The sequence below is a fragment of the Panthera tigris genome, chromosome X (genome assembly GCF_018350195.1).
Source record: "Panthera tigris isolate Pti1 chromosome X, P.tigris_Pti1_mat1.1, whole genome shotgun sequence".
Lineage (NCBI taxonomy): Eukaryota > Metazoa > Chordata > Mammalia > Carnivora > Felidae > Panthera > Panthera tigris.
Window position 1 is genome coordinate 5578968 of NC_056677.1, and position 27156 is coordinate 5606123.

The window sequence follows — 27156 nt, forward strand, 5'->3', positions numbered from 1 at the left end:
TTCGAGCCCCGCATCGGGCTCTGTGCTGACAGCTCGGAGCCCGGAGCCTGCTTCGGGTTCTGTGTCTCCCTCTCTCTCTGCCCCTTCCCTGCTCATGTTCTGTCTCTCTCTCAAAAAATAAAACATTAGGGGCGCCTGTGTGGCTCAGTCAGTTAAGCATCCGACTTCAGCTCAGGTCACGATCTCACGGTCTGTGAGTTCGAGCCCCGCGTCGGGCTCTGGGCTGATGGCTCAGAGCCTGGAGCCTGCTTCCGATTCTGTGTCTCCTTCTCTCTCTGCCCCTCCCCCATTCATGGTCTGTCTCTCTCTGTCTCAAAAATAAATTAAAAAACGTTAAAAAAAATTAAAAAAAATAAAACATTAAAAAACATTTTTTTTAAAATATTATTTTGTACAGAGACTGCAGGTAAACAGAACGAGATGATAGTATGTAGCCAATAAGTAAAAACTGTATGTTGATACTTGAAAAAATAAAAAATAATTTTTTTGAGTCAATAATTTTAAATTAATTTTAAAAATTAAATTTTAAATTACAAAAAATTAAATTACAATAATTTAAATTAAATCAGCAAACAAAATTTGTACTCATGTCTCATACTTAAACTCATGACAATGACTTAACTGATTTTGGCTCTGCTGTGAAAAAGTCACTCTAAATGCAGGCAGACAGAATAAAACGGGTCACCCGCCATTTCTGCCTCAGCGCCTCTCAGGCTTGTCTTTAGTGCAATGAGATCACCAAACGGAAAACGCAATTTGATAAAACGCCGATTTGGGCCCTCAGGTCTCTGCACATTGCCTTGTAGTTCACTGCCATCACCCACAGCAGCCCGCTGGCCCCATCAACAGAGTCCCTCCACGTCCCCAGCACGGAGCACACGGGCACTAAAGCGGCACCCACGTGAAGTGAAGTCATCCGCAGCCGGGGACAGTCTGCGGGACGCTTCTCCTGTCAAAGCAGCTCGAGTAGGACAAACCAGAAGCAGAGCCAGTGTCCCGGTATGAATTTCTGGTACCCTGATTATTCTAGCCTGTTAATTTAGCATCCCTGACCCTCAGGTTTCCAAAACACTACGTAAATACCGCACGGCCACTTGTCTTTACTTTGGGTCTTCTGTGCTCAAGACCTTCAAAACTGTCCTGACCTTGGGGCACCTAGGTGGCTCAGTCGGTTGAGCGCCCAACTTTGACTCACTCAGGTCATGATCTCGTGGCTCATGGGTTCAAGCCCCCCATCAGGCTCTGTGCTGACAACTCAAGAGCCTGGAGCCTGCTTCGGAGTCTGTGTCTCCTTGTCTCTCTGCCCCTCCCTCACTTGTGCTCTGTCTCCCTCATTCTCAAAAAAATGAATAAATGTTACAAAAAAAAAAAAAAAGTCGTGAGATGGGAAGAGACTCTTGTCTGCTCTGGGGCTGACACTCCCTGCTGAGGGGACTGATTCTGGTTTGTGCTAATACTGTGACATGGCATTCTGGTTTGTGCTAATACTGTGACATGGCATTCTGGTTTGTGCTAATACTGTGACATGGCATACAGTGATAGCTGAGTACTCTCGGGACTCTAAGAATCGTGTGCATTGTTTACAACGTGGTTCTATTTTCATAAGGGGAGGTGCTAAGAATGACACATTGGGGGCACCTGGGTGCCTCAGTAAGTTAGGCATCCAACAGTTTCTGAGTTCGAGGTCCTTGTCTGGCTCTGTGCTGTCAGCTCGGAGCCCACTTCAGATCCTCTGTCACCCTCTCTCTGCCCTTCCCCCATTCACAGGCATTCTCTTTCAAAAAACAAAAAAACAAATGACATTGGACACCCGCTTTCAACTCCATCCCCTCCCCCCCATCAGCTCTAGATGAGCTCAGCCTTGCCTGAGTTCATGGTCCCCTTTCTGAATAATTTTGTTCAGTCCCACGGCTTTCAAGATCATTTTCTTGGACTTCCAGGGAAGAGGGCACAGGAGGAGGATCCCACGCTCACATAATGACACAGATACAGCAAGATACCACCCACCTCAGTGTAAACAACCCAGAAAATGACCTGAAGCCTAGCAGGACAGACTCATGACAGCTAGATGTAGAGAAGAGGCACTGTGAAGAGGGTAGGAAGAGCAGAGACATGGTTGGCAATTAACCAGAGCCCCAGGACTGTCCCGGGCGAGAAACCCCATGGGCGTGGACCCTCACACCAGGCACCCAAAGCACAGGGGGACTCACACACAGAAGACAAGGCCTATAACGTCTGGCTTTGCAAACTAGAGGGGCAGAATTTCTTGAAAAATTACCATCAGTAGAGCTTAAACATTAAACTCAGCAGAGATGACTCTGGAGAGCTGGAGAGCTGGAGAGTGAGGAGACAGAGTCCCCACCTTTAAAGAGACAGCATAACAAATAGTCCTTCTGAGATACAGCACAGAAGCAACAGGATGAGAAACACCTGGGGTTCACAGGAGGGAGATCTGTTTAGTAACCTTAGAATATGTGCAGCAGGGAAGGGATCTTTGGGAAGTTTCTCCAAGAACAACAGTGGCAGGCACCATTTCTCTCCCTGACCTCCCTGCCTGGAAACAGGGACGCCTGCTGCAGGACAAATACTCTCTACCTGCTTGTTAACAATGCTCCTCTGCAGACACGCCCCCTGAAGCCAGATCTGGGCTGCACGTGGCCCTCACGAACCTTGCTAACTCCGCACACCCCTGCCCCCGTGTTCTCCTGCGGGACCCACCCCCTCCAATACACTTTTGGCCAGAGCCCATCTAAAGTAGTGCACCTAGCCTGGCACTGTGCAAACAGTCCTGTCAGAGGCCAACATCACCCCAAAGCAACTCCTGCCCCAGGGCGAGGGGAAGGTAACCAACATGCCAGGACAACTGCAGCTGTAGCCCCAGCAGTGGGCTGGAGGCAGACCTCGGGTCTCACTGCAAGCCCCACCCACCAACATGAGCTTCTCAGAGGATAACACAGGAAGAATGCCCTGCAAATGCCTGGTCTGACCCTACCCAAGCCCAAAGTGACCCCAGTCTGGCCCCTAACAACACAGGAACCAAACCCTGCCCACAACAGGCAGATAGAGCCATGGAAGACAACTGGCCTGAAGGGAAACACAACTCAGCTACAAGAGCGCAGTGCACACAACACACAGAGCAGACTCCCCTGAGGTGCCAGACCCTGGTGAACAGGGGACACTGCTTATGGGGCACTACAGAATTCTTCTTCATAAGGACACTGCTTTCAAGAGCAGGAGACGTCACTGACTTCCCTAACACAGAGAAACACACACGGAGAGTGAGACAAAACGAGGAGGCAGAGGAATATGTTCCAAATGAAACAACAGGACAAAATCACAGAAAGAGAGCTAAACAAGATGCCTGATAGAGAATTTAAAGTAATGGTCATAAAGATACACACTGGACTTGAGAACAGACTAGAGGATCTCAGTGAGAACATCAACAGAGAGATAGAAAACATAACGAAGAACCAATGAGATGAAAACATCAATAACAGAAACTAAGAATCAACAAGAGAGAATAAACAGGAGACTAGAGGAAGCAGAAGAAGAGAGGCAGTGCTTTCCACGGTAATGGAAAGCAGTCAAGCAGAACAGGAGAGAGAAAACTATTAATAACAACAAATGATAATACACTGAGGGAGCTCAGTGACTACATGAAACGTAATAACATTCACATTATAGGGGGATATAAGAAGGAGAAGAGAGAGAAAAAGGGGCAGAAAATGAGTATGAGGAAATAATAGCTGAAAACCAAATGTGGGGGAGAAAACAGGAATCTGGATCCAGGAGACACAGAGAGCCCCTAAAATATCAACCCAAGGAGGTCCACAGAAGATAAATAGTAATTAAAATAGTAGAAAGTAGCGATTAAGAGAGAATTTTACGAGCAGCAAGAGAAAACAGTTGCCCCCTAAGGTTATCCACTGATTTTCAGAAGAAACTCTGCAGGGCAAAAGGGAGTGGCATGATATATTCAAACTGCTGAAAGAAAAAAGGCTCGCAGTCAAGAATATCCAGCCAGGTTATCATTCAGAATAAAAGGAGAGAGAAAGAGTTTCCCAGACATACAAAAGCTAAAGGAATTCATCACCACCAAACCAGCCTTACAAGAAATGTTAAAGGGGCCACTTTGAGTGGAAAAGAAAGACCATAAGCAAGAATAAGAAAAGCAGTAAACACAAGCAGTAAGTTTTTCTACGAATGGATTCACAAAATAAAAGGACGTAAAGTATGATACCATATACCTAACATGTGGAGGGGAGAAGAATAAAGAATGGTTTCAAGCTTAAGTGACCATTGGAGCACCTGGGTGGCTCACTCGGTTGAATATCTGACTCTTGATTTTGGCTCAGGTCATGATCCCAGGGTCATGGGATCGAGTCCCAATATGGCCTCTGCAATGAGCATGGAACCTGCTTAAGATTATCTCTCTGTCCCTCTGTCCCTCCTCCACTTGCTCACATGCACTCTCTCAAAAATAAATAGATAAATTAGACAAGATAGACAGATAGACAGTCAGTCTTGTCTTCAGCTTCATCTTGCCAAGTATGAAAATACTGCAAGCTCGTATTTAGGATATGACTTCAGGACCAAGTGTCTAACTAGAATATGAAAAACAGTGTCATTAAATCAAATGTTTCCTAAGGGGATACATATGAAAATTCTATCCTAAATGCCTTGCTGTTCTGGTTCTTGAGCTTAAGTTCTTCCTTCCACAAATGAATTAAAAAGTCCTTGAGAAGTATTTTTAAATACTGAAATTTATTTTCAGCATGCTTCAACTATGCTTCAAAAAGTAGATGTCTCTAATTTGTTCCTGAAATATACCTAACTCGAAATAAAAAGTAAAATGTATCCAACAGTGTCTGGCAAAAACTAAAGGCTGCACAATTTTTAATTCAATGTTAATCTCTAAATTCCAAACATCTAATGATCAAGAATGCTGGCCTGACTGAACTCAGAGCTGTGAGAAAGAGACCATCTCTGAGCACCGTGGAATAGCTGCGGTGAGGGGAACTCTCCACACTGATGGCAGGGGACATACACGTGGAGAGGCATCAGAAAATGCCCATTTCTTAGATGGGAGTTTGTTCTCTAAGCATCTCTAACACCAGAAATAGCACCTGGTAGGTAGTACATGCTCAATAAATGTTAGTTGGATGATATCCTTTCACGAAATAATGCCTCGTTCTCTTCATATTTGTAAAAATGCTTTGGTGAGACAGACTTGCTGATTTTGTACAATTCTGTAAAAGAATTTTGAACACCTCCTAGGCAGAAGGCATTTCTACTCAAAGTAGAAGTATGTTTTCTCTCTCTGAGCTAATTTTTCATATTTTTGGAGTGCAAACACTAAGTCTAAACCAAAAAGCCTAAAATAATCAATTGTAGATTCTATTCGGAACTGATGTCTGTAGAATAACAAAAGGACAACTATTCCTTTTATAAATAATGATTGTTTCAGAAATTCACTGTTGAGGATATTTCTTTCCTTCCAGAGCATTCACTATTATAAGCCAACTACCATATGCACTAAGGTGGGCTAATATTTGATGTTTGAGTCACTTCCCTACAAAATTATATGCTGTGTCATCATAAATAATACAAAACAACTGAAGCTCTCTCTCTGTGAGAATATTCAGTGTGAGTGAACAGATTTGTGCTTCTGAGTTCCTAACTCCCAAGTCTAAAACCAACGTTCTGGCCACCCTCACTTTTAGGAAACGTAACAGATAGGTAGAAACCAATTTCTACTTACAATTTTGTCTCAATTAGTGAACAAGATTCTCTTCTCTGATTTGTCACCAACACTTAATTTCTTTTAGGTTTTCAACTCAGTGTATCCAACAGTGGAAATTAGTTACGATTAAAGAATACTCAGGTACTTGTGCCTAAGGCTTTCAAACCATTTGAGATGGGTCTATTGAGTTGTATTCAGTGCACACAATTATAATTTTACAGAGTGAAAACGTCCAGAAAGCCAGCCAAAGTGTCCTTTTCATAACAGAAAGAGAGCTCATTTTCACATTCTGAACAGAATTCGTAAAATAGTAGCACTGTGTTTTGATTTAAAAGGCGTTTCCTTTCCTACATTTGTGATAATTATGAATGTACACATGCTTCATAAGCGTCTGGGGAACTTTGGTTTGGGATTCTGTAGGTCACAGGGTGCCTAACAGGCTTCTAGAAGGAGAACAAATGTGGAATAAGTTCGGCACACATGCTTTCCACTTCAGAGAGGGCTGGACTCTCCAAAGCTTTCCACAGTCTCCTTCTACAGAGGGTTGTGGTACAGTGAGGCTCCCCTATGTTTTATATGTTAATTTGGCTTTCAAATTTAAAATCAAAAGGGAAATGGGATGGATATAATTTAAGAAAAAGCGCATTCTGGAGGAAGACAAAACTCTAGTTAGAGCATGACTTATTCTTAGTTCCTAAGTGGCCATGTGATCTGGTGAAATCAACCTACATCTGCCAGCAAAGTAACTCTACTGCACGGTGGTTTCAGTTTAATCCTCACTTGAAGACCGATGTGATTCCTTGGTCGTTGTGGGTTCCAGTCATTATTGTATGGGAATATTGACCATACACGTCTGCAATGATCACTTGTATTCCACCCTGTACTGAACGTCAAGGCAAGGGAAAGGAGTAAAATGTCAAAGGTCTGGAAAGGAAACTATAAAATTCTCATTATTTACATGCTACATGATTGCCTTTACAGAAGAATGGAAAAGAATCAGAGGAAATGTTGTAATGAGCAAAGTAATATAACAATATAGTTGGATTCACCATCAAGACATAAATAGAAGATGGATTTTTTTTAAGTTTATTGATTTTGAGAGAGCGAGAGTGCGAGCTAGGGAGGGTCAGAGACAGGGAGAGAGAGAAACTCAAGCAGGCTCCGTGCTATCAGCACAGAGCCCAGCGTGGGGTTCAAACTCACGAACCATGACATCATGACCTGAACCGAAACCAAGAGTCGGACACTTAACTGACTGAGCCACCCAGTTGCCTTGAAGATGTATTTTTATATATGGCAGCAAAAGTTAGAGAATGAAGTGGAGGGAAATGTATGCATGTATATATCATAGGATCCAAATAAACACAAACACCTCAGAATAATCATATTAAAAAGTATTACAGCTTCCACATTATATGTCACAAATGACTGTTGAGAGGAAATTTTAAAACCTGAATAAATAAAGTGATATGTCAAGTGTGCAGATCTTTAAAGAGTGACTTCTCCAGTCACTACCATATATTTATTACTTTTTGAGAGACAGAGCGTGATCAGGAGCAGAGCAGGAGCAGGGCAGGGTCAGAGGGAGACACAGAATCCGAAGAGGTTCCAGGCTCTGAGCTGTCAGCACAGAGCCTGACGCAGGGCTCGAACTCAAGAACCATGAGATCATGACCTGAGCCAAATTCGGATGCTTAACCAACTGAGCCATCCAGGCGCCCCTCCAGTCATTACCATATAGGTTGATTGTAATTTCAGTAAAGATCTCGGAAGATTTTTGTGGAAATCGAGAAACTAGTGCAAATTTTTATACAAGAATACAAAGGGCCAAGAATAATCAAGACAATTTGAAAAAAAAGTAAAAAAACCTGAAGGGCTATTATTAAAAATATGTATAAACCTACAGTAGTTAAGACAATGTGGTAATGCCAGAAAGTTGGAAAAATATGCCAAATGACTCTACAGAAAGTTAAAGAAATTAACTTTCCCATAATATTTGATTTAGGGCCAAGGTAGCAGCCCAGAGCTTTGGGGAAACAGTCATTTTTTTTTTTTTTAATGTGTCATTTATTCTTGAGAGAGCGTGCAAGCAGAGGAGGGACAGAGATCAAGGGGGACAGAGGATCCAAAGCTGGCTCTGCACTGACAGCAGCGAGCCTTACACGGTGCTCGAACCCATGAGCCATGAGATCATGACCTGAGCCGAAGTTGGACGCTTAACCGACTGGGACCCCCAGGTGCCCCAGATGTCAACAGTTGTGAAGAAACTGCTGGAACAAGAAGAACTCCGACACCAGTCTCCTGTATGGCACATGAGTGAATACCGAAGCAACACTGCCCTTCCAGAAGAAATGGAAGAATTGTAAAAACTGAGCTCTTGAAACAATCTATTTTTTGTATGTTTTCAAAACGCATCAGAGAGGATAAAAGTACACCAGGAGTTCCAAAAGGACCATTTCAATAACACAAGATAAATATGCTACGAATAAAGAAAACAAGATGAATTTATCCCAAAGACAGCCACTCCAGCAAAGACTCAGAACGAAGAGAATGTATTCTGAGGGCAAATCTTTACTGAAGAATGAATCATAGCATGGAACTTCTGAAGGCACCTGACTGGTGTGTTTTAGTGGAGCATTGGGATAGTGTGGCGTGTCTGTGCACAGTAGCGATTCAAAAATGTCACCGGAAATGCGCGACAAGGTAGAATGCTCATATGTTATATGAAAATGTGTGTGTTTTTTACATATAAATAGTATATGTGGGGGGACATACACATAAAACAAATCAGGGAAGAACAGAAACACAGATAACTTCCGAAAGGACATCCACCTAAATGCTGTTCCTATGAAATACTACTGAGATAACTGACTTTTTTTCTCCATTTCCATCTCCAAATCCAATTATTTGGGTTGCCTTTTTTTTTTTTAAACAAAAAGCTCATTTAGAACAAAAATTTACAGCACAAAATAATGAGTATTTTGGAGACAAGATTGGCCTTCTGAGAACCCAGTGAAGACAGGCTAACATCCCTGAAATGTTAACGTGCAAGCAGCTGACTGATACTGATTTCCAAATGTGATACAGATTCCTGGGAAAGACGGGGCTGCCCATCCAGACTTCACAACAGCAAGGCATTAAAAACAAAAAAAAAAGGACTAAAGTGTTTTGTTCAGCTGCCATGTTCCTTAATATCAACACCGTGTCTCGACTTGACTTTCTCACCAGCACCCTGAGATCACTGGGCTAGTTGATGCAAATAACAAATCATCAAAGAGCGTTGACACACCTTCAGTCTTTTTCCAGTAGACCTTCACTTGCAGCTGGTTGTCTTGATAGAAGGGAGCTCCGATTTCCAGGAGGCGAGCAGGCCGTCGTCTTTGGAAAGATGGCTGTATGTGCACCACACTCTTCCTGGGTTTCCCAACTTGCTCTTCTGAAAAAAGTACAACACTGTGATTCCCTTGTTAAACGTAATCGGTGATCAGTATACGTTCACCCCGGTGAGAAAGGCGCTCTGGTGCAAAGAGGTATAGACGGCATTTCTCATTATAGATTTTTTTTTGTAGTTATAAAGAAAGTAAGTAAAATGACATTGAAATACCATGTATCATGAAAACAATACAGATAGCTTTTCACAGAAGTACCAGCATCATCTATCCAACACCTGGGGCGAGGCCCTAAATGGAAACCTTACTCAATCAACTTGTACGGGAAATATTGAGTCAGCAAATGCAATGCAATGCAGTGATACGTTAGATGGGGGAATAGAATTTAAGGGTTCTTTTTTCTTCCTTCCTTTCCTCCCTCCTTTCCCTCCCTTCCACGTGCTTGGGAAGACAGGAGCAAGAGGGAACAAAGCAGGGGCAGGGAGGACACTCCTGACCTGGGTGAGGCAAGTAGAGGAAAACTGAGGACCCCAGCACCCCAATGCAGAACAACCACATGGACCGTCCACTGCTGCTCACACTGCCGTGCCCGATACCTCCATTCCCTCTGACACCGCTGTGCCCACTGTCACTGTGGGGCCCACTTATACTACCATGCCCACTGTCACCAGTGTGCCCACTACATCCTCTGCTCCAGGATTCAAAGGAAATGGGTGCATTACGCAGGTTCTAACTAAGACTGTCTTATCTTAAATAGTTCAAATAAATGGATCCCTGAGAAACATTAGGTTTCAGGCTTCTGCACCCAAAGCCAATGTGTGTGTCGGGGGTTTCATCACATCACCAGCAGTCCTCAGACACCAGGTGGGGGTCCTACCATTCAGCTAATTCTGACGCCATCCACCTGCAGATGGCCTCGGATCCCCCTCTGACACCATCCACCTGCAGATGGCCTCAGATCCCCCCCGGGGACACCATCCATTTTGGGGGGGTCCCTCTCCAACACCATCCACCTGCAGATAGCCTTGGATCCCCCAGGGTAAGGGCTCCATCCTACGAGACGGCCCCCACTGCAGACAGCACTCACATGTCCTGGTTGGCACCTGTGATATTCTCACTATCCACGATAGGTCGGAGGTTCCAACCACCCCCAACTTGGATTCAACTAATTTTCTAGAGTGGCTCACAGAACTCAGAAACATTTTACTCACTAGAGTACCTATCGGTTTATTATAAAGGCCCTAACTCAAGAGCAGCCAGAGGAAGAGCTACACAGGGTCAGCTATGTGAGAAGGGGCACACAGCCTCCGTGCCCTCCCTAGGGGTGCCACTGTGCCCACACTGCCACATGGACTGAACACACTGGGTTCACTAACCCAGAAGTTCTCCGAACCCTGTTCTTGTGCATGTTTATGGAGTCCCAGTGCCAGGAATGGGGTCGAAGACCAAATACATGTTTCTTATTTTAAATCACAGTATCGCAGGCCACTTTGAGAGGCCCTGTGTCATCCTCCAGAGAGAGCCAGTGTGCCCAGCAGCACAGAGAGCTCGGAGCCCAGAGAAGACTGAGCCAGGACAGAGAACACACAGGGTTCTTGGCCAAAACTCATTCCATTCCTGATCACCATGGAGGTAAAGAATCCTGCTGCCCACACGCAATGTATCTGTTGACTAGCTAACTAAGGATTGAAGATTTTTGCAAGCCATGTAGGTTTCTAATCCCTGTACTATTAGGGAGTGACTTTGAGAATTTACCAAGGACCACCAAAATAGAGGTTTAGACGCTATGTTTAATCTCTATGTGAATTCTATCTTCCTGCATTCTTATTATATCCTATGCAAACTTTTATTTCTCATTACGTATATGTAAGGACATAGTTTTCTGTATCTCAAGAGTGAACTGGCATTGGTCTCTTGAACTGCCATTGGTCCCTTGAAATGTTTCAAGTAGAGAAATGCATCACCATGTAGTGCTGCTGAGGCCACATGTAATGGACAGACAGGCATGTGCGTCAGTCCTAGGAGCCTGGACCTGACTCGAAAGGGGCGTCCTGCACTTACACGACTAAATAAGAATGGAATAAAATCATTCCTGCATACTGTAGAAAGATACGAGATCTGATTTATGCTCTTATTTAATAGTCCCAAAGTTAAGAGAAGTGAATGACCAGGCTGTTTTTTCAAATGTCACAATTCTGATTAATTTCACAGATCAGGAGATCCAGGATATTTTCTCTCTGCTCCATTTTTAATTTGAAGAGCTGGAAGAATACCCCAGCAGCATGAGGCAACTCTAAAACATCAGTAATCTGTCAACCCTGGAAAGATTCTTCCAGCCTCCAAAAGAGCAAGCAACATTTCCTTTCAAGATGCTGTTACATTTTTCTTCCTTCAAGGGGCCCTTTTACAAAATGGCAGGAACATTCAGCCTTTGTTGGCATAGAACTTTTTGTCATTAAAGCACCTAGCAGCCTGCAGACCTGGAAAATATAATTCAAAAAGTAATTTACATGCTGGCATTTACTACTCGCTTTCCTATAAAATATAATTTCCCTTGCTTATTCTATAAAGTTGTAATTATTCTTTACTTCTCATTGGTCTGTGATGAAATATACGCGTTCTTGTAAAAGTCATGTACTAGCATTTATGAGATTATATATCACCATCAGTGTATGAAATCCTGACAAATATTCAGCTATATCCTGCATAATCTTTGGTAAAGCCCATCTCTTCCAAGGGATACCCTGAGACAAAACAATATGTGCTATGACAGGTACTCTGAACTATTCTCTCATTTACTTTTCCTTTATCACCTTTCTGAATCCACATGAGTAAGTTAATCCTTAGAATAAAATGGCCTTTGATAGGTTAACTCTTGTATCTCTTTATTGATCAGTTAAAACATTATCTAATTTTAAAGATGATTAGAAAGTGACAGTAGTGGGGCACCTGGGTGGCTCGATTGGTTAAGCATCTGACTGTTGATTTCAGTCCAGGTCATGATCTCATCATGGTTCATGAGATCAAGCCCCTCATCAGGCTCTGTGCTGACAGCGTGGAGCCTGCTTGGGATTCTCTCCCTCTTTCTCCCTCTCTCTGCCCCTTCCCAGCTTGTGCACGTGCTCTCTCTCTCAGAAAAAAAAAAAAAACTTTAAAAAATTTTTAAAAAGTGACATTAACATTCACAATAAACCTGTCTGATGGAAAGTGACTGACGTTGTAGGTAAGATAGGGATTACTGATTGTGTTTCACAGATATTTATGGAGCCGTACTTAACGCAGCACACATATAGGTGCAGAGCACAATGGACACATAACCCATGTTCCATGATCTAGATGAGATTTTTGGGTTGGTGAATGTTCTTTTCCAAGTTGGGAAGGGGTGGGTCTCAACCCCACATGGTGGGGTCTGCCATATGCAAAAGGAAGGATGTTTCCACCTCATATTACAGAGGACAGGGGAAGATAAACATGATGTGTTCATATGTATGGGGAACTGTGTGCCATTCTGAGAGGGAGGAATGTGCACTATATTATGCATTATGGCTTAAGATATGAGAGAAAGACAGGTTTACAATCACCTGTGAGAGGGTGGGAGAAGAAACTAGTTAAAGAGGATCTCAGCAAGCCAATGGGCTTGTATGGTGATGCCCCAGGAAGAGTGAGAAAGCCCTAGATGTGCTGTGGAGGTCCAGAGCCCAACCAGAGCTCTGTGTCCACGGGGACTTGCTGAGGCACTCCATGTACCCCCACAATTGCAAGCTGAGGTCAGATTCTTCACTCCTTGTTCTTGGTTGTGGGAAGAAACACAAATTATGCGAGTCTGCAATCCCACACCAGCTTCTAATGGGGAAGGAATGTTGTTTACCAGAAAAACCAGGACACATAAAGGCAAACTTATTTTACACAACATGAAATCCCTCCCACCAGTAGAAGAAAAAGGTCTTTGGTGAAGCAGAAGTCTATAGGACTCAGGTCTGAGAAGGAGGCTGGGGAGGAAGAAGGGGACAGGAGTGAAGGATGAACTTTGGGAGAAGATGACTAGGGGACACTCTTGAGGGTGGAATTCAGAAGAAGGAGAAGTATGTTACACAGTTGCTATTTTCTAAAGCACATGTGTGCTGCCATCTACAGAATGGATAGTTAAGAAAGAGTGAAAACAGATACTAATTAGGAGACTTGTTTAATTGTAAGAAAGCGATGGGAATGGCCCAAACATGGCAAAGAACTTGATAGATTCCCAAGAACATTTGACATTAGAGACAAAAAGGACTTTCTGCAGTACTGCATTTCTGGAGAGAAAGAAAATAGAAACATGAAGACTGGCCTCTCAATCTCTGGCATGAACAGATGGGTGAAGGGGGGAGCCGTCTGCCATGGGAGATCCCGGGAGAGGAGCAGGTGTGCTGTCTGAGCACCTGCTAGCCACCCCCGTACAGGTGCTGAGCTGGCAGCCAGACACACAGAGAGGGCATCAGAAGCACAAAGATGGTCGCTGAGTCCACACACTCACTGAGCTCTCCCAGGGACAGCGCTACCTCCCCCCTCTTCCTTCCTTCTCCCCAACGCTGAGTGCTCTGCACACACAGCACACTTTCCAATCTCTGCGCATGCGCACGCACACCCACCCGTGTGTGGGCGGATGTCCATGCCTTGTGGGCCCACGGGGCACTCATGACTCTTGAGGGATCTCATTCCCCACCGAAACTTCAGCTTCTTCCGCGTCCATTATGACTACGTGTGCAGTGGACTGATGTCTGTGCCATCATGTGTACATGTTTATCTTCCAAACTCAATGTTGGGCAGAGCTCAAAATGCATCTAGTGCTGCAATAATGTGTATGTGTGCGTATGTCTACGTGCATGAACAGTACATGCATGTGTATGTTTATGTGTGCCTGTATCCATGTGTGTCTGTGTGCACGGACATGCACACATAAACAAATACATGGTACATATGCACTATATCGTGTATACTTGGTCTATAAGTATATATTCTATATGCTGGACTATGTTTGTAGTACAATACAGTATAATATAGCAATTACCTCCATCATTAGGGACAGTAATGTCATATTTTGTGGCCATACATTTCAGGTTGAGGAGTGGATGGATGGCAGGATTAAAAAAATCCATGAATGGGGCGCCTGGGTGGCGCAGTCGGTTAAGCGTCCGACTTCAGCCAGGTCACGATCTCGCGGTCCGTGAGTTCGAGCCCCGCGTCAGGCTCTGGGCTGATGGCTCGGAGCCTGGAACCTGTTTCCGATTCTGTGTCTCCCTCTCTCTCTGCCCCTCCCCGTTCATGCTCTGTCTCTCTCTGTCCCAAAAATAAATAAAAAACGTTGAAAAAAAAAATTAAAAAAAAAAATCCATGAAGTTACTACACCTATAGAAAAGTTTCCAAGAGGAATTTTAGGTAAAAGTTGTATTATATTCAGAGAGATGCTTAAAAATAGTAGACTGTTTCAAAGACACTTAGTTTCCAAAGAGATGGTTTCTCATGGAGCTAGGAAGCTGTTTCTAGAACTTTTTTGAAAGCATCATTTCAAACAGACCTGCTCATTCCGATCCTATTTTTCCCAGGTGGTAGAAAATAATTATAAGCAATGACTGCGTCTAACTCTGCAGAGCGTGGCTTGCCTTTCCTATATTCAGACAGGCTTCTAGCACTTTCTACCCTTCTGCAGCAGGCCCATGATGAAAGGCAGATACCATGGGGCTCTACTCCTAGGGAATCAATATCACATGGTCCTTTAATCTCTCCCATTCCCGGAAACCTTGCCACGCGCTTCTCCTGAGCAGTTCTAACTAGCCCCGTCTCGTGAACAAAGCCCAAAACAAGAAAGGAACTTATTTTCTGGCTCAGATATGACTGCCATGTAAGACTCTCCTCTTGTTTTGCTCAGTTTGTGGCAAACATACTAGTTTAGAAAAACTGGAAGCAAGAAAAACCAATATGGGAAAAATTTACTCAATGGAATACTAAGTAGCCTTTCAAGAAGCAACGTGACCACTGTGGAATACCTGTTACCACAGGTATGTCACCCATCCCCAGGTTTAGGAGACGTAAGTTTTCTTGCTAAATTTCCACTATGACACCAAAATATTGCATATTCAATAGATACAAATTAAAGTCAAAGGTAAAACTGAAACATGGCTCAGTGACCAATCTCAAACACACAAATGTTTGCCTACTTTTGGCAACACACAAACAAACAAAACCCCAAATTTGGATTTTGCTCTGTACGACCTACAAAACTTGAAGACTTCCTTCTTTCTCTCGCTACCCGTGTTGACACACAGAAGTCATCTCGATGGGCAGGGATGCTACTTCCCAAATTCAGCAAACGTTTGGCCCGGGCAGCAGGACTCAACAATATACATTTCCCATACAGAGCGTGCGACTGACCCATTTTTTGCCCCTTCAATAAGGATCAATATGATCAAGTGAAGGTTAAACACCAATTTGCTGAAAAAGATAAGCAAGTATGGCATGCAACCCAAAAAGTAGGTTTTCTGTAGCTACAGCTGTCCCTCCCGATGGCTCACTGCCACGTCTGGGGCCTCTGAGGGTTGGACATGAGTGGCTCTGGTACGGACACACCGTGGAGCCTGCCAGATGCTGGGAGAGGGTGCCATCAGGGGAGAAGCGCACAGCGAGGCCAGAAAGGCATGCCTCCACAAGGACAGGGCACTTACTGTGGCCGGTGGGGAGTGCGGGCGTGAAGTTCAGGGACAGGATAGGACACTTACTGTGGCTGGCAGAGCGTGCGGGCGTGAAGTGCAGGGACGCCTTCGCTCCTTTCAGGCGCGTCTGCCCCCAGTACGCGATGGCCTGCAGCTCCACGGTGTAGCCACTGTCTGGCTGCAGTCTGTCCAGGATCACCGAATTTTGGGACTGCAGGAAAAGAGAAGATTCGCCAAGCCCGTTACAAACCGCTCTGCCTCTGCCACTCCTCTTCCTCACAGAGCCAGACGGTCCTCAGGAAGCATCTCGTCAGCCCCTGCCGTACATGTGCCCTTAAAAAATCCAGTTTTACTATCAATATAAGTAGAACGCCCAAACATATTATTTGGGAATTGTGTTCCTTATCCAATTAGTGGATCCTCTTTCATGAGTATAGAAGTGAATAATTCTACAACGCCCAGGTGGCTCAATCGGTGGAGCATCAGACTCTGGATGTCAGCTCAGGTCATAGCTTCCCATCTGTGGGATTGAGACCCAATCAGGCTCTGTGCCGACACCACGGAGCCTGCTTGGGATTCTGTTTCTCTGTCCCTCCCCTGCTCACTGTCTCTGTCTCTCAAAATAAATAAATAAACTTTTAAAAGTTTGAAAAAAAAAATGAATAATTCTGCTCTTAACTATTCTAGACACCACCTCATGGAGAAAAGAGATATGTTTGCCATAAACTGATGGAGGCTCGTGTTAGCAGATACCTGGAAAAATTATGAATTGTCCTTAACTGTATTTCTTTGATATTTATTCTAAATCTTCCATGAGTAAATTTCAATCAAAAGTGGTAGCAAAAAACATCGCGAGAAAATGCTTTAAGATTTTTTTAGTCATTGTCATCATTAATGTCAAGCACTCATCAGAGTTTCTGTGTGTGATGCACAGCCTTAAATGAAGCAAGTCAAAAACCTGTTTATTTGCCTGATGGCTGGAGGCCAGAGAGTAATTCTACTAAAGACTGGGAGATCCAGTGACATTGGAGCGAACCAGCTGTGGGATGGCGGCTCCAAGACAGGAGCACAGCTTCGATAAGTCTGAGTCTGCTGCTCTTCCTAGGGTTACAGGAAAAGTAGGATACCAAAGTCCCTTGCAAGAACTCGCAGTGAAGAAAAATAAGGTAACTGTCTTAGAATTCAAGACGTCTGTCAAACTATTATGCGTGTGTTGACGTGAAAGAGCTCCTTGGCTGCAAGACTTGCCTACAACTGGTCCAAGTGGTGGTATTACCAGTTATGAAAGTCAGACAGTGTCCATCAGTAATGTAACACCCAATCGCAGGCCAATGGTGGCACGCACTTTCCAGTGCGAACGATTCCAGTGTTATGTGTGCAGTGTGCCTGCTGCACGAAGGGCATCGTCTGAGATCACCAAAGACGGAATCACAGACTTGTGTAAATTCCGCAATCACCTATTGGCATTCTGGTCTTCATTTTGGGTCTTGTGAGATCTCTTTTCAGCAAGAGAACATGCTTCTCATGGGCATTCCAGAACTGTGAGTGTGATCCTCGCTGTAAATTATACACGGCATCGCTGTATGATTCAGGCTTTTGAGGGATGAATTATCAGCACTTGGCCATCCTCATCAGCTTGGCTCTGCAATGCTGATGGGGCTGCACTTCCAGAATGGGAAGACTGAGCGTCAGACTCCAGACTGTGGCTGCTTCTCCCGGTGAGGTGGGGACTGTGCTCTGCAGCCTGCTACCTGGTACTGTTAGAGAAAAACCCTCCCAGCGCCTCGTGGTGGACATTCTACCTCTCTTAACCTTTAGCATGTCTGCCTAAACTACCGATTCTCAATTTCTCCTAGTCACGGTTTCCTGTCGGATTGCCTAGCATTCTCCCTAAACTACTATCTCTCAGGTAAAAGAAAATTCACTTTTGAAAAAGCATCCCCTTTGAAAACCCCTTCTCTCCTTATTTACCAAGGATATTAGAATGGTATCTTAGGAAATGGGAACCTACTGATTCCCAAGAAGAAAATTTCATACTCTCTCACATTCTTACGCATGTTCCCAGTTTCTAATCTTAATGTCAGTTGGTCAGATTTAACATGGAGAATTCAGTGATCCACATGACCTACAGCTTGCCCACAGTGGATTCAAAAACAGAAGTCACCCGTAAGACAGTGACCTACCATTTTGGCCACTCTGGCCCATTAACACTTTCAATTAAATTTGCAGTTCATGTTTTATTTATTTAATTGATAAAGAATAGAAGTAAATTGCAAAGTTTCCTGGTAACCCGTGATGCTGTTTGGTGACTGATGGTGGGTGTGTTTGTGTGTGTATGGGTACCATACGCGTTTCACACATCATATTCTGCTTCCGACCCCTATGATCCCTTCAGATCTCCCTATGAGATAATCATGCATTGCCAATGATCACCTGCTGTGAAGTCCTTCAAAATAAAAGATGGAACAGTCATGAAGTTTCTTAAAAATAAAAACAAACTAGGCATCACAGCTAAATATCAAGGATACGGAGTTTTGGAGACGTGTTTTAGAATTCTAAATGGCACAGAAATTGGAATCTTCACCGCAAAAAAAAAAAAAAAAAGTCCTGCTATCCTTGTTTAAAACATTTTCAAACATTTGTTTTTTTATGGAATTCAACTTTACAAATTAGGAGGAAGTTGTTTATGTAAGTTTTGTAACAACAAAGGAATGTGTACCAAAAGGAAACCGGGTAACTCCTTTTTATGCACTAAGAATTTCATACAATGCAAAATGTTCACTATCATAGAATCTCATTTCAGAACATGGTTCAGTGAAGATTTTCTTTCTTTCCATCTGGAAAATAAACCACTCCGAGTTCTTTTAATCAATGAGAGAAATATATTGTCAAACATGCATTTTCTAAGCTGTTTACTGTTCCACTGATTAGGTTACAGATGGAAATACCTTGCAACAGAAAAGCCAGGAACATTTGCTCTTTGATTTACAAGGATCTCAAACACACCCCCCAAAAAAGATCTAAACGTAAAAGACATTTTGAATTATATCATTTTCTGTGACTGGACAGTTAAGACAAAAATGATTTTTGTTCCTTCTCTTTCAGGAGTTTGGCCTGCTGTTTGGATGTGAGTCAGTCAACGGACTAAATGCAGCTGTTTTGTACCTAAAACGTCAAAGGCAAAAGCATCTGGCACAGCCCTCCATTCCTCGAACTTCCTCGGCCTAAACGAGAGGGATGGGAACCTTTCCTTCACCCATTCCTTCTCTCAGCTCAGCAGAGGCCACCTTTCCGGTCAGCTGCCTTGAACTCCGGTACGACTTGGAAGACAACAGCCTTCTTCTTGTTCCCACTTACCCCATCCGTAGTCTTTCTCCGCTTCTTTTTTGTTGGGACAAGTGACTTGGTGCTGACTGTCCAGCTCCAAAATACCTTGTAGTGATGCACGGGGATGTCTGGTTCCTCAGGGAGATCCCAGACGATGGCCACGGTCACGGTGCCGTCGCTGTTTACGGTGGAGTTGGCAAGCCGGAGGTTGGCAGGCGCTGGGGGTGCAGAGGGATCTGAAATCAGGGAGAAAGACAAACCATAGGACTTGAGTACCCAGGTGACAACGAAACCCATGTCCTTATAGGTCTAATGACTACATGGTCAACGCATGAGCACTGCACGGGCCATATTTGTAATCTAGAAGGCTCCTTGGAGGCATTTACGTATCACTATAACCCAGCTTCATCTTCACTGTGTTTGAAATTGATAAATGTTTATAAAACATGGCAAAATTTGATTTAGGTGGGTTGACATTAAGTAGGTCCGCAATGCAGAACTGCCTTGGAAAACTCTGGAAAGAGAAAGAGAGAAATGCAGCTCGTATGACTGTTTTCATCTCAGTGGTTCTGTAACTTTTGATCCTCACTTCAAACAAGAGCAACAAAGGGATGTCAGCAAAAGTAAAGCAATTTTTGTCTTTTTTAAAAAATATATTTATTTATTTTGAGAGAGAGAAAAACAGAGGCAGAGAGAGAGGGAGGGAGAGAGAGAGAGAGAGCAGGGGAGGGGCAAGGAGAGAGACAGAATCCCAAGCAGGCTCTGAATTGTCAACACAGAAGCCGATGCAAAGCTTGATCTCACCAACTGTGAGATCAAGACCTGAGCCCACATCAAGAATCAAAAGACTTAACTGACTGAGCCACCCAGGCGGCCCAAAAGCATTTTTTTCTTAATCTACATTACAAATTGGATGACATACGGATAACAACCGTTTCTGTAATTTCGCCATTTCTGGCTTGTCGCATAAAGCAAAAGCTTCTTCGCCTCTCACAAGACAGATGAGGTTACTCTACAGATCTCCACTTTCAACATATATACAAAGATAAGCACGTACACACAAAGCTAGATGGCCTTTCCTTCATTCTCCGCCACAAACTGAACAAGTGTAGATGCCACTCACCACAAATGATTTACAGATGGATTTGTTTGAAGATGCTTTCCCAGAAAAATGCTGTCAATAATTGGAAGGGTAATGCCATGTGCATCACGAATGCCAAGAAGTTACACCTAACTTGATATAAATGAAGATGACTGAGGGGATTTAGCCATGTTTTTACTGTCAAGATTGTTCGTGGTTTTGGAACGATGGAAACATGGATTATTTTTTTAAGTCTCTTGCTTTTCTAGAGGTATATAACGACTGGAGGTTTGGTTGATTAATTTTTAAAAATTTTTTGTTTATTTATTTTTGAGAGACAGAGACAGAGTGCACATGGGGGTGGGGCATAGTGACAGAGAGAGAGAGAGAGAGAGAGAGAGAGAGAGAGAGAGAGAGAGAGAGAGAGAGAGAGAATCCAAAGCAGGCTCCAGGCTCTGAGCTGTCAGCATAGAGCCCAATGTGGGGCTCAAACTCACAGACCTTGAGATCATGAACTGAGCCAAAGTCGGACACTTAACTGGCTGAACCACCCAGGTGCCACAGATTGCTTAATTTTTTTAAATGAGAACAGGAGAGCCTGGGTGGTTCAGTTGGTTGAGAGACTAACTCATGATTTTGGCTCAAGTCATGACCCCAGGGTCATGGGATTGAGTCCCTCGTCAGGCTCCGCACTGAGTGTAGAGCCTGCTTGGGGTTCTGTTTCTCATTCTCTCTCTTCTGCGGTGATAGATAGATAGATAAAAACATGAGAATATTTCATTGTTGTTTTTCAGGTAAGGTGAATCCAAAGCATGTTACGTGACAGTGTTGACGAGGTGATTCTAATATTGTCAACTTTAGGAACCTTCTGGGAGCACCCAAGACATATACTGGGATACGCTAATTCGGTGAGTCCGAGTGGGGCACCTCTATGGATAGTTTATACGTTTACATAAACATGTATTTATGTTTTATGTAAAAGATCTTTCTCTGTGTAAAACACACATGAAAGTCTGATGACCTACCTGCAAGCTGGAACTTGGAAAGCCTCGCACCCGCCTGGGACAAGCCAAGAGGTGTGAACATGACTCAGCTCAGTATAAGCTGGAACACACTGGTCACAGTTACCCTGGGCGTGGGAAGCCCTGGACTCCTTGCTGTGCTGGCTGAGCAGAGCCCCAGGAACCGAACCTGGGTCATCGATGTGGCTATGACACCACCGAGCACTGCCTGGTGTTACAGGCACTTTCTCTACCTGACACACGGCTCTGCTGAATTTCCCCTCGGTCCTGCGGGACCCGGATTCTCTTCTCTGCCTGATCCCCCCCCACCCCAACTTCATCCCCATGCTGCCGTGACTCAACAAGATGGCATCCGGCCCCCGAATTCAGGGACCTCTTCTCTCTCATGTGCTCGCACTTTCTAGGGATCTCGTCCAGTCACGGCTTTACCCAAAGTCTGCATGCTGCTGACTCTCAAATGTATGTCTTCCACACAGACTCTGTCCCAAACTCAGAGTCAAATATTTGGTGGTCTTCAAGTCAGCTGCCTTTGGAGGTGCCAGAGCCAACTCAGAACTAATGTGTCCAGCACTCACGTCATAACTGTCCCCACGCCATGGGAGCCAACCCTTCAATAAACAGAAACTCCTCCTTCCACTTAACCAGACTGAAAACCTAGAAGTCAGACACTTCTGGGGCTCTCATATCCCCTCAGCAAACTGTTAGCACGGACTTCAAAATATATGCACAATATCTGCACCACAACCAGCACCCACACCACGCCAACGCCTTCCTTCCCCCATCACTGCCAAGACCTCCTCTCAATGCTCCCTGATGTTGCGGCTGCCTCCCTGGAGCCCGTCCTCAATATACAGCCAGGCGTCCCTTATTCTGCACAGCCCTTAGTACCAACTGACTTACAACATCCTTTATGTCCTGTCCGCCTCCACTCACAAGAATGAAAGCTGTATGAGGGGAAGATTTGTTTTTTTATCTGTTTTGTTCACAGATCCGCTTTATCTGTTTGTCTTCCCAGCATGGAGGCCAGTGCCTGGCACACATCAGGCTCTCAGCAAACAGTTGCTGGATGAATAGATGAATGACTTTGATTTGTGAGGCGGTATTTCTGTTTCCATTTTAAACCCTGTCAGTTGGAATGAGTGAGTCCTAACAAGACAGTGAAGTGAACCGAGGGGCCGTTTCTGGCTTGAAACAAGAGACCGGAAGCAATCCCCCTTCCTGTAGGATTCGACCTGTATCCCAGGAAAAGGACCTACCGACTTTTCTGAGAGGGAACCTAGTTTGCAAGCTAATCATCTCTTCAAGGCAAGAAAAAAATTTTAATGCATAAGGATAATTACAGGTGTACATGAATGTCTCTATGCTGAAAACAGGTGAATTCTCCAGTTATTGTAGGTTCATAGGAAGAGCTCAAACTCCTCTCCTCTCCTAATAGAGAAATTCAAGTTTAACAAGGTCTGCTAGTATTAGGTATTGTGTTGTCTTAATCTGCTCCGTTTGGTACATAATTACTTAGTTCCCTGGAAAACTGTCCCGCACCTTGGATGTGATCATAATAATCCAGAAAAATACTCTCTAGTTTACGGAACGTTATGAAACGTGCAACATAACTCATGAGAACCACCTATGCAGAAATAATGCTTTCAAATATTTGAATTGGTAACATGTGCTTTATCTTACCTTAAAAGTGAAGCCCTTTCTGACAACTCACAATATCAAGACGGTGTACTTCCGTTACCGAGATGAGACACCCCCAAAATAGTCACTGTCCGATTACGAAGCCAACAGGAATTGGAGAGAGCATCTGGTTATTGCCCTGATTCTCCTCTGTAAGCCAGATACTCACATGGCCATTCGTTCACTGTAGATGTCAGGGGAGAGGCAGCCTGTCCTATCTGTCTAATCTGAAGGATTTCACTCGCAGTCCTAAAATTCCCATAGTCAAGCCATCCCCTGCCTTGTGACATGCTTCCCTTCATTACGAAGGAAAATATATTCCCTTTGCTGCATTACACAAAGTCTCTTCTTTCCATTTGCCCGATGTCTTAATTGCATTAGAACTTAGAAATGTGAAAAAGAAATACACACACAATCTATTATAATAAAGCCCTAAGGTACTGTACAGCTTATTCGTTGGTGCTTTTTAAAAGAACAGTAAAGGCCTTAGGGTTAGAGAGACGAAGTGACTTGTCCAAGGTCATTCAGGTAATGGTGGCAGGGGGGTGGGGAGAATGAAAACGAGGGAAGAGGAAGGTGAGGCTCTAAAAACACACCCACACATGCCACATCCCTACACGTAGTATATGTCCTCACCACAACTATGGGCCAGTGTCCCTGGACACAAAACTTGGAAAGCCCTTTCATGGGGAAGGTGTCCGTGCTAGTAGCCTAGTGCAGGGCCTGACAAATGTCCTCAGGGAAGGGGCAGAGAGTAAACACTTCAGGATCTGCACACCAGACAGTCTCTGTGGTGACTACCTCACTCTGCTGCTATAGCTCAAAAGCAGACATGGAAAATACGTCAACACATGAGCTGTGTACCAATAAAACTTTATCTGTAAAAGAGAGCAGCGAGCCAAATTTGGACCCCAGGCCATAGATGGCCAACCCCTGAGTGAGAGTCTTTTCAAAAGCAGTGATACCATTAGCTTTTTGAAACTTGAGACGAGCACCATTTCTAATGTTACAAGTGTATGGTTGTGCTTTGTTGAGTAAACGTTGGAGTTTTGTTCCCATTCTACAGATGAGGAAATGGAGGGCTGGAGAGTTTACATTCTAGAGTGTGTGTGTGTGCAGGGGGAGGGTCAGAGTCATATCACGAGACCAGTGCTCTTGGACCCCTCCCTCTGGGCTGAAATCAGGGCACTTCTCCCCCACCTTTCTGCTGCTTTCCACTCCCTCTGTGAGATCTCTCCAATTACCTGCAGAAACATTTCAGAAAGCAGACAGGAATCACGCTTCCAAAGATAACTGAAATAGCAAGGCTGTGCTAGCTTCTGCTTACATACAGTTTCCAGCACAGGCTGTGTTGACCATTAGCCACGAATGGCCAATGTTAGCTCTGGACAGAAACAGTTCCTTTCATTAACGATCTTATGTGGTGCTTCAAGCCAAGGAGGTGTGGGTTTCAGAAGGAGAGGTTTAAGGTTTCACTCTGTCTTTAACTTTAGGTGGGTAACGAATGCCACAAGTGAATGGGTAGCATACAAACAGCAAGGAGAACAACCCTTATAAATAAATAATATACACATACACATGTATATTCATGCGCGAATAGAAGAACAACATACGTTCTAAGAAAATGGATGTAAATTGTATCACCTACTTGATTTCCTCAAATAATATCGAAAGACCAAACCTCCCACTGAAACACATCACAGGAATATGTCTTAAGGGAAGTGACAGTGACCAAGTGGATATTTAAAATTTTTTTAATGTTTATGTTTGAGAGAGAAAGAGAGACAGAACGTTGAGTGGGGGAGGGGCAGAGAGAGAAAGAGGGAGACACAGAATCTGAAACAGGCTCCAGGCTCCGAGCTGTCAGCACAGAGCCCGACGTGGGGCTCAAACTCACAAACGGTGAGATCATGACCTGAGCCAAAGTCGGACGCTTAACCGACTGAGCCACCCAGATGCCCCCCAAGTGGATATTTTTAAAGCAGTGGTATTACTACCCACAAGTTCTCCACCTGAATTAGAAGGTTGGTTCTAATAGGTCAGTTTTCTTTCTCTTTCCAGACTCAGCAGTTGGGATAGTTTTCCTTCCCTCATTAAGAATATCTAGACACACAACTCCTAAGTCTTTGAAAAGCTGCAGAACTATTTACCCTAACTAGTAAATAGTTCTAGGACACATGTAACGTGGAGTCTTGCCCAGTGGAAATGGCACACACACATCAGCTGTGGGACAGCATAAAAAGTCACCGGTCCCGAGGAGTAGGGGGGCACTTTACTACTATCGGTGATGTCTGTTCTCATTTTACTAACACTCCATAATGTACGCACAGAATAACATCCAGCGTGAGACTTGTATGCTCTGAAAACAACACTGTCTTCATCCTTTCCTTTTCAACGTATCCTGGGCTCACGGGAAAACAGACAAGAAACGTGTAGGAAAAGCCTCGAATTTGGAGGGACATGAATATAATAACTAGAAAATGACATATTAGCTTAGCAACAGAGGGTGGACTTTTACAGTGTTCCCTCTACGTCCCTTTAACGTTTGCTGTTTCAGAATGGTCAACTGATACTGACCAGTCTTAAACATCCAAATGTTTGCCTGCTTTCGGCAACATGCAAAAAAAACCCAAAAAACAAAAAAACAACCAAAAACCCAAAATTCAGATTTTGCTCTGTACAACCTACAAAACTTGAAGACTTCCTTCTTTCTCTTGCTACATACGTTGACACACAGAAGTCATCTGGATGGGCAGGGACATTACTTCCCAAATTCAGCAAACGTTTGGCCCAGGTAGTAGGACTCACCAATATACATTTCCAATATGGGGCATGCAACACACATGCATTTTGTGTCCAACAATATACAATATACATTACCCATACAGAGCGTGCGATTGACCCATTTTTTGCCCCTTCAATAAGGATCAATATGATCAAGCGAAGGTTAAACACCAATTTGCTGAAAAAGACGAGCACGTATGGCGTGGAACCCAAAAAGTAGGTTTTCTGTAGCTACAGCTGTCCCTCCCGATGGCTCACTGCCACGTCTGGGGCCTCTGAGGGTTGGACATGAGTGGCTCTGGTACGGACACACCGTGGAGCCTGCCAGACGCTGGGAGAGGGTGCCATCAGGGGAGAGGTGCACAGCGAGGCCAGAAAGGCACGCCTTTCTCGGGTTATTGCCGCCGTCTGACACAGGAAGGGGACCGGGGATCTTTAGGAACACGGGCATTCCTTTTGTGAAACTGTGAATGTATTTATTTTGAACCACAGCAGAACATGTCCGTGATCTGCTGTAGCAGGAATCCCGTGGCCGTGGAGCCCGAGCCCTGCAGACCCCCGCATCCCAGTGTCAGTCCCTGCACCTCACGGCTTCAGGACGCATGGCTAACTTGGGAACCCAGCTCCTCAGCTGGCCCCGCCAGCGGCCAGAGCTCTGCCCGTGTGTGGACGGATGTCCCCGCGGAATAGCGTGCATCTGAGGACTCAGTCCCCACAGCAAGGAGTTTGGTTGCCCACAGTGACAGCCAGTATGGGAACTGGCCTCTTACCCTCTTCCTTCTCTTCCTCCCTGCCTCACCTCCCATCCCCCTTGTTCCCTGGACGGCCTCCCAAGTAAGCCACTTGCGCTCAAAGCTCTCAGGCGCAGTGGCACCCTCTGTTCCTATGCGCCGTGCTTCCCGTGGTTTGTTCCAATGCAACAGGACACAAAAATTCTGGCAGACCCTAGAATGCGGCAGCGGGGTGAAAGAAAGGCACTTCATCCTAGCAGTGACCGAGGAAGGTAAGTCTCCACGTGGAAGCATTACCCTTCCTAGTTTCCCAATAAGGAGACAAAAACCAGAAAGAGACATTATGCATTAGGATACTGAATTATTTGTCACCTTCATTTTTGACGTCAAAGCCGATTTTCCTTCTTAAGTACCGGGGGAAAGGTGGGAGAGGATTTAAATAAGTGAATACAGAAATTATCCCAACCTCTCTTTTGGGCTTTCTGTTGCCAGCAAAAATTACTGATTTTCTCTGTTTTATAATCATGCATTTCTTCTGGGGGACGTACGGGCTAACAGCAATCTACCAACGTAGCAACAACTCAGAACTTTCTGTACAAATCATCACTCTGAGGGGCTGAGATTAAGTTATTGGAAAATACATGAGTTAAAAGGAAATTAACTTAGTTAACAGCCAATCCATTCTGGCAAACCACAGACTAATTTTGTATTTAAAC

The 27156-nt window shown here is 44.3% G+C and overlaps 1 protein-coding gene across 1 annotated transcript in view; it reads right to left on the bottom strand.

The window, feature by feature from the left end:
• The window catches only part of ANOS1 (anosmin 1), a 182736-nt gene that overhangs the window by 12729 nt on the left and 142851 nt on the right, over positions 1–27156 (bottom strand). The window contains exons 7-9 of the mRNA XM_042974131.1: positions 19176–19381; positions 15885–16029; positions 9033–9179 (exon numbers count right to left, since the gene is read on the bottom strand). Of these exons, the coding sequence (XP_042830065.1) occupies positions 9033–9179; positions 15885–16029; positions 19176–19381 (498 nt within the window). The remainder of the gene's footprint in view (positions 1–9032; positions 9180–15884; positions 16030–19175; positions 19382–27156) is intronic.